This window comes from Corvus kubaryi, unplaced genomic scaffold, assembly GCF_017639235.1.
Source record: "Corvus kubaryi isolate FWS band 111438036 unplaced genomic scaffold, C.kubaryi_AGA036_p1.0 132, whole genome shotgun sequence".
NCBI classification, from domain to species: domain Eukaryota; kingdom Metazoa; phylum Chordata; class Aves; order Passeriformes; family Corvidae; genus Corvus; species Corvus kubaryi.
In genome coordinates this window covers 8,222,928-8,239,003 of record NW_024580666.1, presented here as the reverse complement: position 1 = coordinate 8,239,003, position 16,076 = coordinate 8,222,928, and the positions used below count along the sequence as shown (strand labels likewise).

Sequence of the window (16,076 nt, the reverse complement as noted above, 5' to 3'; positions counted from 1 at the left end):
GACTATAGGTAGAATCAAACCTTATAGCTCAGTCTTCCTAATGATATTCATTATATGACACTATCCAGCTGATTCTCAGTTTTCCATCATTAATACCAATAGACATTTATGACCAGAAGGGAAAATTAGGAAAACAAGCAAAAGAAGCGCTTCTGCCAATATTTTAATAAATCTGCTGTTCTGAAATCTACCTTAATTTTGTCAGCACCCTGCTGTTGAGTCAGGGGTTGCATGCTGCATTTTACAGGCTTTGCAAAAGATACTGTATTTTCTGTTTTAAGGCTCAGAATAAGAGTGCCCTTAAAGATATAAAACCAACTCAAAATAAATGAATGAATTTATTAACATCACTTAATACATATTCAAGGACTGAGCCAAGTACAAAGTGTCAAAAATACCACTAAAACAAAAATAAAAAATATTCTTCTTGAAGGAATTGATACATTCAGACTATGAAACAAAACACTTTTGTAAGGCTTCATCAGCGATGACCATTTGACTCCAAGTGAAATTGGTAGAAGACAAAACCACTCAGTACTTCTGAAGCACTTTTGATGTGCCATAACCAAACTGAGAAATCAGACACTCAAGAAAATTTTCAGCTATGCTTCTGGATCTCAGCTACCTCTTCCAACTTGAGCAGACTGATGACACTGCAAAATTAAGCTCACATTTGGGATTCCTGCAGTCACAGCAAAACTTACTATGCTTTCAGTGTAAAAAGCGTGCGTTTTACATACTTTCATACTACACTGACTTAGAATTTCAGATCTTTTTATACTACAGCAAAATCAGAAACACAACTGCTCCTATACTTATAAGTAATTTTTCCTCCTCCACAGTTTATTCTCACAATCTATTCTGGAAATTCTTTTAAAAGAAAATGCATGTTTTCTCCACAGGAAGGGTCCCTGTGTGGAGAGTTAATTAAAATGCTAGAAGACCTAGCTCTAGTTAGAGCATTTATCGGAACACCCACAGAGGAAGGGCTACCCTTTGAAATGTTAAATACATTGTCAGCCAGGGATGGGGGTCAAGAAAGATTTTCAAGCCATCTGATGCTCTGAAAAAAATGTGTACACCTTAGAATCAAAACCCATACTGTCTATGATGGGATGACAGACTAAATCAGGTATTTTATGAATTGAGATAATTGTTAGTGCACATTTAGCATGAGTTAAAAAATGAGACTACACCAATGCATTCACAGAGACTTAATTCATCAGTCAAATACCTACTAATAAAGAAGAGGAGTACGAAGGTAAGAATTTTTCCTTTATTTCAGTAAAAGGTTAGAGTAAAAATTGACTTGCAGCATGTATCACATATAAGAATTCTGGCAATAAGTAGTTTTTGGAACAGATGTTACCCTTCCTAACTACTATAAAAAAAAAAGCCACCAAAAACCTGACCTAAAATAAAAGTGTTAGTTTACTAAATGCTTGAATTTAAGAGCTTAATATTTTGAGTTGGACTCCTTTATGGTAAAGATTGTTTCAAAACCTGAATAAGTAATTTTCCAGGCATAAACAAAGAAGGCAAAAAGTAACAAGAGTCAGCTGATTTGAAAGACAGTGTTCATAAAAGGTCCAGGCAACTGCCTGCAAGATCTACCATGGTACAGAAGACACTTCTGGACCACAGCCAGTAACAAATAAAGAAGAAAACAAAAAAACCAACATCATGAGGTTATCTTTTTTCTCCTGTGCTGGTCTTTAGTAGCAGTAAGTATTTAACTGGCCTAGTACTTGATGTTGATAAAGCATTTTCAGCTTGTTGAAACTATCAAATTAAAAATAAGCAGCTGGTTTCTCTTTTAAGAAAAGGACAAAGAAGTGGACAGTTTCAAACACCCTAAAACCAGACTACATAATAGAGGTGAAAAGGACCAAGCAAAGTACTGCTGTTTCCAAAGTATCTCAAGTTAACAAAACTATTTGTTTTACAAGAGATCATAATAGCAGTCTCCTCTTCTGCACCATGCTAGACCAAGACTTCATTGTCAACCAGATTCATTGTTTAACAAAAACATTCACATTCACCCAGAAATGCCAAGTTAGGTTCTTTACCTTAAAACAGTAACAGCAAATTGCCCTGCGTGTCAACACAAGTTAATTCTTTAAACAGAGATTCTTGCCCTCTGTCTTCACAACGTGAGCTGAACAGTTCTTTTCTTAATATTTACAGGATAACTCTCTACAGAAAGGATCTGAGCATGCCCTGCAAATCACAACAGATAATGGTGTAAAGAATGTCAATTACATTTACTCCTAATCTATGAGATAACCTGAGGGCATCAGAAAAATCAAGACTTTTTCAGGTATGAGATCCCATTAGTTAGATTACACACAGTTTGAGAAAAATCACATTCCATCAAGTACAGGACTGGTATCCACTATCTAATGCCAATGAATCAGTAATAAGTTATTTCCTTAATTAAAAATAAATGCCTGAGGGATATTGACAGCAAACACAGTTGATTAAGTTGAAGGCTTATGTCAATATAAGACATTTGATATTATAAATAAGCAGCACATGTATGCCTGATGTTATTCTGCAAACAATCGATACAACACATTTTAAGTGAACCAGGAATCAGATAATATATGCATTTCAAGAATCAAGTGTAAATCATCAAGTGGTTACAATAAACTTTTAGCCACTGATAAAAGATACCACTGTGAATGATGTTAGCTTATCAAAAGACTCAAGTGTAGACAAGCAGCAATGTTGGAGAACAGCAACTCTGATAAACCTGGTACAGTCAACAGTATTCTTCCAGGAGCCACTGCAAGGTCATATTTCTAGAAGCGGAGTACAAAGATTTTTATAGGCCAGTTTCAGAAACACTTGGATATATATTAATTATAAATCGTCAGATAAACAAATTCAAAAAATAAAACCAATGCTTCCTGCAGGAAAGAAATACAAACACCATTAAAGCAGGCACTGCCCACTTCTGACATATTGGAAAAAACAGTCAGACAAAAGCAATAGGTGATGAGCACATTTAGCTTTTAAAGAATATATTCCAGACTGTTTTCTTTCAAGGAACGGAGTAACTATGTGAGTTACAGCTTCCAAACCAGCAGAAGCTGAAGTTGATGGGTGGGACAAGGTATGTCCTATTCTGAACTAGGGTTCAAAACAATAACACTGCTTGAACATTTAGTATAATACGCACATTAAAATTCAAGCAACTTACTAGTTTAGAGCACAGAGACTATGAAGAAGTGAAACAATGTCTTGGTTACATATATAGTCAAATGGAAAAATCTTACTAGTCACTTCTGGACTTTAGTCTAATTATTCATAAACTCCTATTGTCTGATTGCTTATCTCAAGGCGATGAAGCAGCTACCAATACCAAAGGCTTTATCAGTCTAACTTTAGAGAGAACTGTGTTAGGGAATAAAGGACTGAACTCAAAAGATGCTGTCTATTTATTTACGTGGAACTCAGTAGTATCTTCAAATTGTTTTTTTCTGAGCTAAAATTAAGAGAGATTAATTCAACATTTCTTTGCACATAATCTGAACAGCCAATTAATTGAAGTTTCTAACTACTCTTTTATCAGATTATCGAAACAGATTTTATCAGGGAATCAGGATACAAGAATACATATGAAAAAAAGCTCCTACCAACAATCCCAAAACAGCTGAAGTTCTTACTTTTAAGAGTAAGGGTAGAACAGAAAAACAAAATGAAAACTTTTGCTCCCATACTCGTCCAGCCATCCTTATCTTAAGAGAAATACTGTTATTAAGAAAAGGTTACATTTCAGTGGCAGTCAGCATAGTCGGATGTACTGATGTTACGCTGTTTCGGCTTGAGAAGGTTATGTATTTCTTTTGTCCTGCACACAGTCTGCATGTACTAGAACAGGAGGTGCTGCAGAACCTTGGCAGACTGTGACATTGCTTGCACAACTAATTGTCTTCATTTTGGAGACAAAACTTCAGGAGGAAACACTCTGGAATAAGTGTCTCCTCCGAAGGGAAAAGGGCCTTCCTTCCCTTTTCCTCCACCAGTAAGACAAGTGGGTCACAGCAAGTGAGAGTGGAAAAAACAAACTGTTTGTTAACACCAAACAAAACAGGGTAGAACAGGGAAATACAACAAAATTCCTGGAGATACAACAAAATCAAAATACAACAAATTCCCGGAGAGGGAACAGACACGTGGGCTCGGACCAGCTGGGGCTGCCCCCACAGGCTCCCTGGACCAGTGAGGAGGGAAGGGAGGCAGTGAGGAAAGGGGAAGGGAAAAAACAAGAAAAAAAAAAAAAAAACAACAGAACCTTTCCCCAGCTATCCAAAACACAAAAGAAACCCAAAAAGCAGCACAGTGCTCCCAGCGCACTCCCTCCTGAGCCCCAGAGCCCCCGAGCCCTTGGGCCCCGGCCGTTCAACTGCCCTGCACTCGGGTCCATCCTAAAGGCACAGCATCCTTGGGCATTGAGTGGATGGTTAAGGAATAAAGCGGCTTCACAACATCACCCCAGGACATTCCCCCCCTTATTCCATACCGTTTGCTCAATGCCCAAATTAATACATTTCAACTTTAAACACACATGTTTACACATATATACAGATAGGAATTGGATCTCTTGGGCAGGTCCCTTGACTTTGTTCTTTTTGATGGCAGAGCCGGCTTCCAGGAGAATCTGGATGGTCTTCTCTCCTTTCCCAAATACCTCTGATGCTGTGTTCCCCCACACAATGATATCATCAATGTACTGGAGATGTTCTGGAGCCTCACCCTTTTCCAGTGCAGCCTGGATCAGTCCATGACAGATGGTGGGACTGTGCTTCCACCCCTGGGGCAGTCGGTTCCAGGTGTACTGCATGCCCCTCCAGGTGAGAGCAAACTGAGGCCTGCACTCTGCTGCCAGAGGAATGGAGAAGAATGCATTGGCAATGTCAATAGTGGCGTACCACTTCGCTGCTTTGGACTCCAACTCATACTGGAGCTCCAACATGTCCAGCACAGCAGCGCTCAATGGTGGAGTCACTTCATTCAAGCCACGACTCATGCTCAAAAACCCAGAGAAACTGTGGTATTAAGATGAATGGCCTCCCCCTAGAGCAGAACAAGGTATTAACACGTACTTGCTCTTAAGCATTGTATAGGGAATCCGACCAAGTGTGGAACAACTGCTCATTCTACTTCAGAACATCAGAGCCCCTATTTCCTTTTCCTCAAACAGCTGGACCAGGATCACAAGCAGTGGTACTTGTTCATAGTATGAAGCAGCATGAAAAGATAGTCCCATCTTCCCTGCCCTAATCCTTCTCTAGCACATCTGAAAGGCTGTTTGACCTTTTACTCATTGCTTTAGCTTTTCCTGACATATTAGAAAGCATTAATTCAGTCTCTGACAGATAGATCACATATCTGTGAATCTGCTTTAATTAGACAAGGACTACTGCCAAATGGAAGTCGATTTGGAGTAGAGTGCTCTTCAGGTGATCCTTTCTGCATTAAATTATGAGCAACCTCACATATCAAAAAACTACTCTCTCCATTTCAGCTTTTCCATGAAACAGTTTTCTTTCCACCTCTGGTGGTTCAAAGACATAGCTGACATACACCTGGAGTCAGGATCCCCTGACAGAAGAGAGTTCTGCATATCACAAGCCAAACACCACTGCAGGCAGTTTTTCAGTTTTTTGTTCTTTTCCTCTGCCTCTGCTGAGCCAACATTTTCACCTCTATACATAGAGTTAAGAAGTAGGAGGCCCTCAGAGTGAATATGTAGCCCCCTAAAATATTACTGTAGTTTCCCCATTTAAAAAACCCAAACCCTAAAATCAGCAACACACCAACTGTACTGTTTCAATAGTATTTAAGTTGGAAAGACACTACTGAACAGACAAGCTCATGAAATCAGATGTCACACTGAATAGAATAAGAAAACCGGAGGAAGCAACAATATAATTTGGAATAACAGCTTTATGTACTCAGGGTGCACTTGGAACCTCATGGAAGAGGGACTGCTATGGCTCCTGATCTGGAAGCAAGATGTCAGGAAGCACGACATCAAGCTCACTCTAGTGTTTCTCTACTGGTCTTCCATTAAGAGAAAATAAATAGTTTACAACACTGAAGAATCATAGAAAGTGTAAAAATATTCCCAAAATTAAGAAGAAAAATGTATTTATCAAAAGGAACAACACATGGCAGTTATTTAAATACAGCTTGTTATCCAGTCTTGCTCCAAGTTTCAAAAGCTAGTGTTCCCTCTCAGTGCTATTTCATCTGCAGGGACAATTCAGATTAATATGAATTTGAAGTACACCTCTGTTAAACAAAACAAAGCCATCAGAATTTACATGACAGATGGGTGGTTGGTTGGTTGGTTGGGGTGTTTTTGCTCCCCTCACCCCATCCCAAGTGTGAGAAAATACTCTAAAGCATTTGAGATTTCTGTTCTTCTTTCAAAACATTAAATCAAAGGAAGACCAACTACTCAATCTAAACCAGAATTATTGTCCTGTAGTTCCCATCTGTTCTCATTCATGCAAATATTTTCAAGGGATAAAAGCAAAACATGTGAACAGCTACTCTTCTGCCTTAAGACACGCTCACAAGTCAGTAGACCCAACGAATAAAAGGATCTGAAAGTCATCTTAAGTTATAGCCTGTCCTTCATGCCATTTTCCTGGTTGTTTATACATGACTAAGTTGCACATCATCACATGTAACAGTACTATAATATAGTATACTATCAGGTTCTGAAGAACAGCTGAAGCAGAAGAATGTCTCATACACATCAAGGAATTTTTAAATTTATTCAGTTTTTAGTATTAGGTGATGAAATGACTAAATTAAATTCAAAGAGACACATTACAAGATGTAAATACCTCCCACTTAGAAAAGAGAGGTTTTTTGCTTGTTTAAAAATTAGATTTAGAAAAAAGCAAACAAACCAAATCCTACCAAAACCTTAAAAAAACCCCAAAAAAACAAAACCTCCCCCAAATTCTTTAATCGTATCTTTTCAGATTATTAATTCCGCATATGTCCTTTATACAAATTATTATATTCTTTGCATTTTATGTTTATAGTTTATATAAGAACAAAAAAAAAAAATACATCTTTGCAAAGGCTGACACATGTTGGAAGTGCTTAACATCATGTTCCTATCTCTGCTAGACAGTGAATTAGACAAATATAGGAAGCTCAGAACAGGCAGAAGATAACACCATAAGCCTATTTTGTAATTCAAACGTCCAGTGAGTCAAAGGATGAAAAAAAGCAATCTTGTTACAGAATCCATTACACTTGCCCTGTGCTTATGAAGATTTAAGGCTACGAGATATGCCAGGACATAATCCAACCACATATTCTTGAAGGTTGGTTTATCTCACCTGGACTCCTCAGAGCGATCTCCTGCATTTTACAAGAACTTCAGTGGCCGTGTGTGTATGCACAGACACGTGTGCACATCTCTCTGAAAAAGTATCATTCGGAATAGAAAATGATTCTACAATCAGCAAGAAAAATTAATTCAAACATGAACCTGGAATGAGTGCTCCCACCTAAGTAAAAAAAGGAACTTGCTTTTGTTATAGTTTAGTCCTCCACATGTGAGGCATTTGGGAAAATAAAGATGATTCTGAAGAAGGCATTGCCTTAACATCATGAAGTGCATTCTGCATTTGCTCCAAGACACAGAATGATTAATTCCCTGTAGTTAAGAGAATTGCATAGCAGAGTTGGCAGAGTCTCAGCAACATTCACGACAGTTTTCAATAAAAGATTAAGTTGCTCAATATAAATTACACTTGCATACAATACTAAAGATCCGTGTTCACCCACATTTTTGGCAGGTTAACATAGCCTTCATGATTCTCCATGATGGAAAAATACAACTCTTCCTTATCCATTTTAACCCACAGATGACAAATTAAACAAAGAGTATACTACATGTATCAAAAAGTACACATTTTCAAATTAAGAAAGAGAGGCTGGGGGTGAGGAAACGATACCCACAGAGAGTGAGGACTCTATTTATTGTCAGGTTTTTATTACAGATGTTTTTCAGTCTGCTACATTGCATGCCTGCATTATCTCCATTGCATGCACTAACCCAAATCACAGAAGGAATGGTCTCATTTTCTGAAGACCAACTAGATTATTTAATTGACTTGACGCCTGAGAAGAGCTTCCTTTTTGCCCTTTAAAGGGATGGAGTCCTCTTAAAAACAAAAAACTGTTAAAAGTGCATTGTCTATCATAGAAAAAGTAAAAGACTTTTCAGGTTTTTTTTCTTTTTATTTTAAATACTTAGTGGAAAAAAAACCCTTCCATTTTTAAACAGCTTTAAGCTGCAAAATGCATGCTGTTCCCACATGATGTAAATTCTTTTCTAAAATAAAGATAACAGCATAGAATTTTAAATTCTACCTGGATCTGACTTACTGCAGTAATGGTATTTTCAGAAAGAATAATTTATTATTCTTGAAACCTAACATTACCTTACATTTAAGTGGGATTTATAATTCTTCAAACTTAAGTTTAAAACCAAACAAATGTAAAACACCAGATTCTGAGGAAGCAATTCAAGTCTTACTTCAAAGAGATCTTATCAGCTAAGAAGTTCCACTACAGGTGATTGATGTTAGTCTTCTGTTACACACATTAATTGGCAGCTTTTTTTCTCGGATTTTTTGATCTTCTGCACATGAACACAGAAAAAGAAAATAATAAAAGCTTTCTTACATAGTTTTTACCTATTCTGGTCCCAAACAGCACACATTTCCTTCTTTGTACAGTTTAAGTTCTTGAAGTTTTATTTAATATTCATGTGCAGACAAATCACAAGACACAGGAGTTTTACACATACATTCATACAGTGCTACAGAGATAATATGAAATATGCTAGTCAGTGTACTTAACACGCTCATCCACTCTTGGAAAAGACGTAAGTATGATGTGCACAGGCCAGACACAAGGCTGCATTTCTTCCAGATTCTGCACTCCTGGGTATTTAAAAAACAAGCAAACAAACCCCACCTACCTTATTGATTTATGTTATTACCAGTTAAAAGAAAACATCCAAAGTATTAAAAAACCCCCCTAGAACAGTTGTGTGACAGACAGTTGTAAGTAATGGCACAGTAAGACAAAGCTTCTGCCCAGGAAGTGAAAGCTGTGTGGATGACTCCAACCCAACAAAACTCGCACAGGGCTGAATAACCACGCAAGGCTGCAAATCTCAACCATTACCAGCTGATTTTAACTAGCTACAAAAGGCATTTTTTTGTTAAGACTATAGTAAGTAGTAACTACTGGTATACATTTCCATCTCTTAAAATAGATCTGTATCTTTGATGAAGGGCCAATTTCAGACTTTTTTGGACCATGGCACCAGTCAATGGACTGAGTAACTACTGCTCTATGCTTGTTTTACTAACCTGTGCAACCCATCAAGCATCTACTTTAAGAAGAGCCTTTTATTGGAGATTACAAGAGATCCAAACCACAAAGAATTTAAGAAAAGGTATGGTCAAGACTTCCCCAGTGCAAAATGGTAACTCATAAGATTCTATCCCTTCTATGTGAGACTAAGTGACAGCTCTGTTATCTTATTTACACCATTTTAATTCTCTACTGCTGTTCAAAAATCCACAAAGAAGAACCATTTCCACACCACTCAGCAAAGGTAAAATGTTTCTAGAACAGGTATAACTATCAAATAAACTAAACTTGGTAAGCAGAAGGCAGGCCAGGTTTCTGCCACAGCTAGACAGACTGCTGGATTAAAAAAAACAAGAATAACTTTAAAAAAAATTAATTCAGCTTTACAAGCTCAAACAGTACCTGAACTTGAAAAATAAGTGGAGGGAAGCCATGATTTTGTGAAAAAAACCCCACCATTAAGTATTTCCCCAAATTTGTAGTTGCACTGTGTCAAAAATGAAAAAGCGAAAGAACAAGAAATTGAGTGTATGGGTTGGGCAGTACAAAGGGATGAACACAGTAACAATATTTCAAATTGTATTTCTTCTAAACTGTTGTGGGGGGAAAAGGGAAAATAACTATTCAAATCCAGGAGTTTTACATACTCTTTAAAATTTCAGCAGTCAAGAAGTTACAGTGGTAATGGGACCTTAAGATGACATAGAACATACCTGCAAAGTTTGCTTAATTAAGACACTGCATTCCAATAAGCATTCATGGAATACACACTGATACACAAAACTTGCTTAATAACTGAAAGTTCTAACTAACAGCTGCAGAACCCTTTCACAGCAGTTAAAGCCTCCCAGTACTACTACACCTAACACAGGGAAAAAATGAAATAGTTACTTTTTTTCTTAAATATGAAGTGATTAAAGATAAGCAAAATCAATCAAAGAATGGAAATAAGTTAAAACACCTAAATATGGGCTAAATCTAATTAGTTTTTAATTTACAGATAAAGAAAAGCTAAGTATTGTAAATCAGGGATTGCTTTGAGTTTTTTCAGGTTTAAAAAACCCCCAAAGTTAAGAACTGATTCCCAAATGTCCTGATGACTTCTGCCTACTGGTTTCCTCATCTGCAAGGAGTGCATATCCCACTTCCTGTGATGCCATAAGTTACAAGAAAAGCAGAAGAGCATTTGGAGAGACATGCAAATTATGCAAAGGATTAGGGATTATAAAACCCATTTGCATTATTACATTGGTCAGTATTTGCAGCCCGGGATTTCAAAGTCCTGAAAATATCTGTTCATTATCTTCATGTTAGAAGTAGCTGGCTGTAAGGATCCTAAATATGCCAAGCTCACTTACAGACCAGGGAGGGAGTCATCTCTGGTGGCAAGAGAAAAATACCTCAAGCATTCAGTCTCATGCAGACACAGGGAAAGTATCACCACATCAAGATAAACTATATTCAGGTATTTATCAAAAAGCATGAGTTGGCACTATATACAAGTTAAAATTAAAGTTATTTTTAAAATAAAATTTGTTAGGCTTAAGCATCAAAATTGGCTTGAAGATGTATGATGAACTTAAAGATTTGCTGATGCACAATATATATAAGACTGCAATTTTGGTCAAAAGCCACTGTCAGACCAGAAACACTCTTTGCAACAAAAAGTTTATTTCTGACAACAGTCATTAGGTGCATAGTTAAGAAAAGAAAAAAAACCATTACTTTTGTTATACACCTCTGAGCTTTCTGGGATCTCCTACGTAGGAGTTTCCTACGCTTGAGAAGGCATCTTTGTGTTTGATTTCCATCAATTCAGAGGAACTACATTTTTTGGTATGTTTTTTATACTTTTGTGCATGAACATCACCAAATGTATCTAAATTTCACTATCAAGTCACTACTTAAATATCACGTAAGTAGTTCCAGTACCTTTTAAGTGAAGAAAATTACTATCTCTGTTTCCTCTCCCTCAATCCCTATATCATTAGTTTCAGTTTCTGTTGAACAGAAAAGCTTTTACTCAGAACACTTTCAGTTTCAGTTTAGCAGGGAAGTGTAAAACAATGTGTTCTGCTTGAGAAAGTCATCCAAAGTTAGGATAGCAACCAGGAGTCAGGGTAAATGGAAAAAATAGGAGTCAGAGGTTGGAAGACAACAGCTCTCTAGGAAAAAAATTCCATCTATGGCTTACTTCAACATTACATGAGCCTTAATTATACCACAATGCTTAACACTCTGTTTAAAGCCAATTCCCCTTCACCCCACTTACTCACAAAATAGTTTAAAATATGAGACTGGAAATGAGAACGTAAATTGCTTCTATAAAGTGACTTGTAAGGTTTCTACAGTTTCTAGGAAATCAGCAGCTAAAACACTCTTGCAGAAGAGGGTGACTGCAATTCTCTGGAAAAAAAAGACCCAACAGAAAACAAGACAGAAACCAAAGCTACAAAACTGATCAAGCCCTGCAAATCTGTTCAATAAATACGTATGCCTAAAAAAAATCCTCATCTTAGGGTTACTAAAAACATCCTAAGAATTCTGCACAGATGAACACTTCACTTAGGAAATAAAACCCCCCCCAAATAATACAGCAGCCAATAAACAATTCAATAATCAATCAATTTCTTGTATTTTTAAAGTGGATGTTAAGCAAGAAACAGCCAATTGTGGTGGAAAGCCAGCTTCCATTTTATGTGGGTTCTTCTTTCGGAAGAAGAAAAACAAATAGACCCAAACCATGTTTGCTGTTACTTCAGCGCACCAGTAAAGCCTCTGCATCACAGCTACAGCCACCTGATACTGAAACACCTATTTTTGTGGAAGGCACAGACAGAGAGCTGATCTTGAGCACTTACGTCACACCCCCCCCCCCTTTCACAATCACTGGTTATGACAAAACACATTAAGTGCTTCCGAATGCAGGTTAGGGGAGAGTGTCAAAACATCATGTGCACCACGAGACATTAGCTGGGGGGAAGCTGTGACAGGCAAGATTAGGCTCTTTGAGAGATATTTACCAACATACACTAAAAAAAGCCTTTGAGACTTCATAATACCTTCATAACTTATATGCACAGATCATAACAAAGCTGATTGCTTTCATTTGACACAATAAAAGAATGAGTGTGCTTTTAAGGAAAGGCCATTTTCAAACATTTATAGAAGCTTCTCTTCTAATATACTACTTATTTAGACTCTAGAGATTCTTAGTATTCTTAGACTAGTGCATTTATTTGCATACCCTTTTGATATCTAATAGTAGCTCCTTATAATATACACTGTATTTTTCTCTAAAATTTCAATAATATCCTCTAAACTTGCCCCAGTAAACATACGAGATATGAAAGGACAAACCAAAATCAGGCTATTATTTACAAACTTGTGTTTAAAAAAAAGAGACACAAAGCCCACACCAACGCTGTTGCTCAACTTTGTTTGTTCTGTGATGGTGCTCTGCTGTCAGTGCATTCACCATTTCGCCTCTGCTGTGCATTTCCTCCATGTTGATGTACAAAAATATTCCTCCTCTCTCTAGCAAAGGTATGCTTTTCAGGTTCACTCTGCCAGGGAGACCTTAGGGACAGGGATTCAGTTATTTACAACTTGAAATGCTATAAAATATCAGGCTAGTAATATTCTTTATTCTAAAAAGATCTTTGTGTACATTCTAAGTCTTTTCCTCTGTGCAAGACTGAAACCTACTACCTTGTGCAACGCAATTTTGCTTTACTCCTTCTCTGACAAACAATCCCTTCGCTGTTCTAAATAATTTCCTCTTATCTAGAGCAGCATTTCCACTACTTTCAAACAGCAACACAAAGCACCTGCAGCTCTCCCTATATCCAAATGAAACATTTAAGTCAGGCCCTGATCTGCCAGGCCTGAAACAATAATCCAACATTTCCTCCCAGCAATACGGAGATCAAGAGAATCTTTTTTGATTATGACATGAATTTTACACAAAATTCAACACAAGGAATTTTGGGAGTGTTGAGTTTCTTTTAGGGTGCCAAAGGTCAGAGATTATTTATTTTTCAAACGGTATTGTTTCTGAATAGGTGTTTACTGCTCTGGTTTACTATGACAACCACCCATGTTATAGACTACACACAGTATCCATTTGTTAGAATTCTTTTGTTCAAGGAATGACAATGCTCTCCAGAGGAAGGCCACCAACCAGGATCTTTGCCTTCTTGCAGCCATACTAGTCACAACACACTTTCAGATGCTTCAAGAGGAAAAAACATTAAAATTTTTAATATTTCATTAAAAAAGGTGTATTGAAGAGTTAAATACTGCAACAGTTCAAGAATCAGAAGAGACATTTTACTACTAATAATAATTCCATGGGGTATAAATTACATGTTTTTCCTCCTTCCTTTTTACCAGCTACACTAGTACCCTACAAGCTGGTATTTTATGGGTAATAATGAAGCTCATTTGTTTTCTGGAAATGGAGCACTACTGTTCTGGCAAACATTGCTTATACCTTTTGTCCACTGCTGTATTTCATATTTTCTCCTCCCCTTACGCACCAAAGGGAATGAAGGAATCCAGTAAAACACAAACAGAATTTTATAAAGAAGGATGTAAAGACTACCCCAAATCTGGAATGCACTTAGATAAGCACCAAAACTCCGTACCACGCAACTTTACGAGAACAGGCAATGCAAGCTAACGCAAAAGCAAATCAGTATTTTCACGCTAACAGAAAACAGAGATTTATGACCACAGCTAAGAGGCCAAATAAGCCCTCTGCTCAGCCCATAAAAAAAAAAAAAAAGCCCTGCAGTATGACTGTTCTGTTTCCTGCAGGAAATGAGATGCTTGTATTAGATACCCCTGTGGTTTTCATACTGTAAATGTATCAGCTGGTACAAATCCTCTGGAGAGGACTATTAACTAATGCTTAGAAAGAGCAGTGGCAATAGCAGACTGCACGTAGCACCTCAGAGAAGAGGGGACAAAAGCTGGCAGGTCATCCCTAAAAAATCTGAGAGCCAACAGCTGAAGAACACATCTTGTAGTAGAGGCGATGTTTGAGGAATGTACATACCTACATCCGCTTATTTCCCATTACTCCGCTCACTGCTTCTTTAAATAAGGAGCCTATTGCTCATCACCACTCCTCTCATTTGGGAGCCTCAAGCCGCTCCTCATTAAACCATCCCTGGTCACACGCGGCACAGGAGGACCAGCCACAGGCTACACGTATCTTGTGCATGGCCATTTTTCCTCCTTTCTACTGTGCTTTTAAAAAATTATTATTTTTTTTTTTTTTCGTTAATGTTTCCGAGTTGCGAGGGCGCTGAGCCAAGTTCCCGCCGCGGGGATGGGGCAGCCCCCGCCCGAGCAGGGCTCCTCTCCCCGGGAAGACCCCGCTGCTCCTCCATCCGCATCGCTCCCGCCCGCTCGCCTGGGTGGAGCCGCTCGCCCTCGCCCGACAAGCGCCGATCGTGTTCTCCATTGCAAAACCACTGCCAGGGCCAGAAGCGGGGAGGAGAGATGAGGGGGAGGAGGAAGGGGAAAGAAGGTGTAAACCTGTCTGCGGGAGAGCCCGGGGACAGACGCCCGGGAGGGCAGGGCAGGGCCGGGGGGGGGGGGGGCCAGCGGGGAGACAAAGGAGGGATGGAGGGTGCCCAAGGAAAACAGGGGAAGCCGGGGAGGGGGCGCTGCCGGGGAGCCCCGCGGGGCACCTGCCCGCCCCGGCACACCCCCGCCCAGACACACACACGTACCGAGCAGCAGCAGGCGGTGCGTCTGCTTGTACTCCCGCTTCTGCTCCTTGAGCGCCCGGTCGATGCTCTTACTGACTTTCCTCGCCTCCTTCTCCGCCTCCCGCTCCTCCAGGCGCAGCTTCTCCCAGGTCCTCTGGAGCGCCGGCGGCTGGTGCAGCGCCTGCTGCCGCGCCGTCTTCCCCCCGCCGCCAAGGCCGGGGCCGCCGGCCTTGGGCAGCGCCGGCTGCCGCTCGGGGGCCGCCCCATTGCCGCCGCCGCCGTTCTGCAGCAGCAGCAGCGGCGGCCCGTCCGCCTCCCCGCCGGGCTTACCACCGGGCCGGAGCGGGACGCCGAGAGGCTGCGGCTGCGGGGCGGCGTGAGGCTCCGCCGGCGCTTCGGGCTCCGAGGCGGCGCCGGCGCTGGAGATGGAGCCGCCGCCGCCGGCGTCGCCGAAGAGCCGCGGGCGCAGGCTGTAGCAGAGCCCCATGGCTCGGTGCCCCCGCCGGGGACGGGCTGTGGCGCGGCGGCGCTGGCCTCAGCGCTTCCCGCCGGCCGGGCAGGCGGCGGCGGGCGGGGAAGGGGCGCCGCGGAGCCCCTCACGGCCCCGCTGGGCCATCTTGCATCTTCCTCCCGGGCTGTGGCGGCGGCTCCTCGGCGCCGATCACCTGACACCGACCGAGCTGCCACCGCCGGGTCCACGTTACCGTAAATACCCCAGCGCCAGCCCACCGCGCAGCGCCGCCGGGGGAAGGGCGGGGGCGCCGCGCCGGCACACAGGCGCACACAGGCGCGCAGCCCCCCGCCTCCCGCGCCTGCCCGCCCGAGGGGGCCAGGGTCTCCCGGAACTCCAGCTCCGCGCCCTGCCTGGGAGACCCTCGGCCCCTACGCCACCCACCTTCCTTGCTTCCTCCCTCCCTCCTGGTTTCC

General features: G+C 40.6%; 1 protein-coding gene across 1 annotated transcript in view; it reads right to left on the bottom strand.

The window, feature by feature from the left end:
• GNAL (G protein subunit alpha L) overlaps positions 1-15,864 on the bottom strand; it is a 188,876-nt gene extending 173,012 nt beyond the window's left edge. Inside the window, exon 1 of the mRNA XM_042031671.1 lies at positions 15,171-15,864. Within this exon, the coding sequence (XP_041887605.1) occupies positions 15,171-15,636 (466 nt within the window). The 5' untranslated portion in view covers positions 15,637-15,864. The remainder of the gene's footprint in view (positions 1-15,170) is intronic.
• Positions 15,865-16,076: the final 212 nt, after the last annotated feature.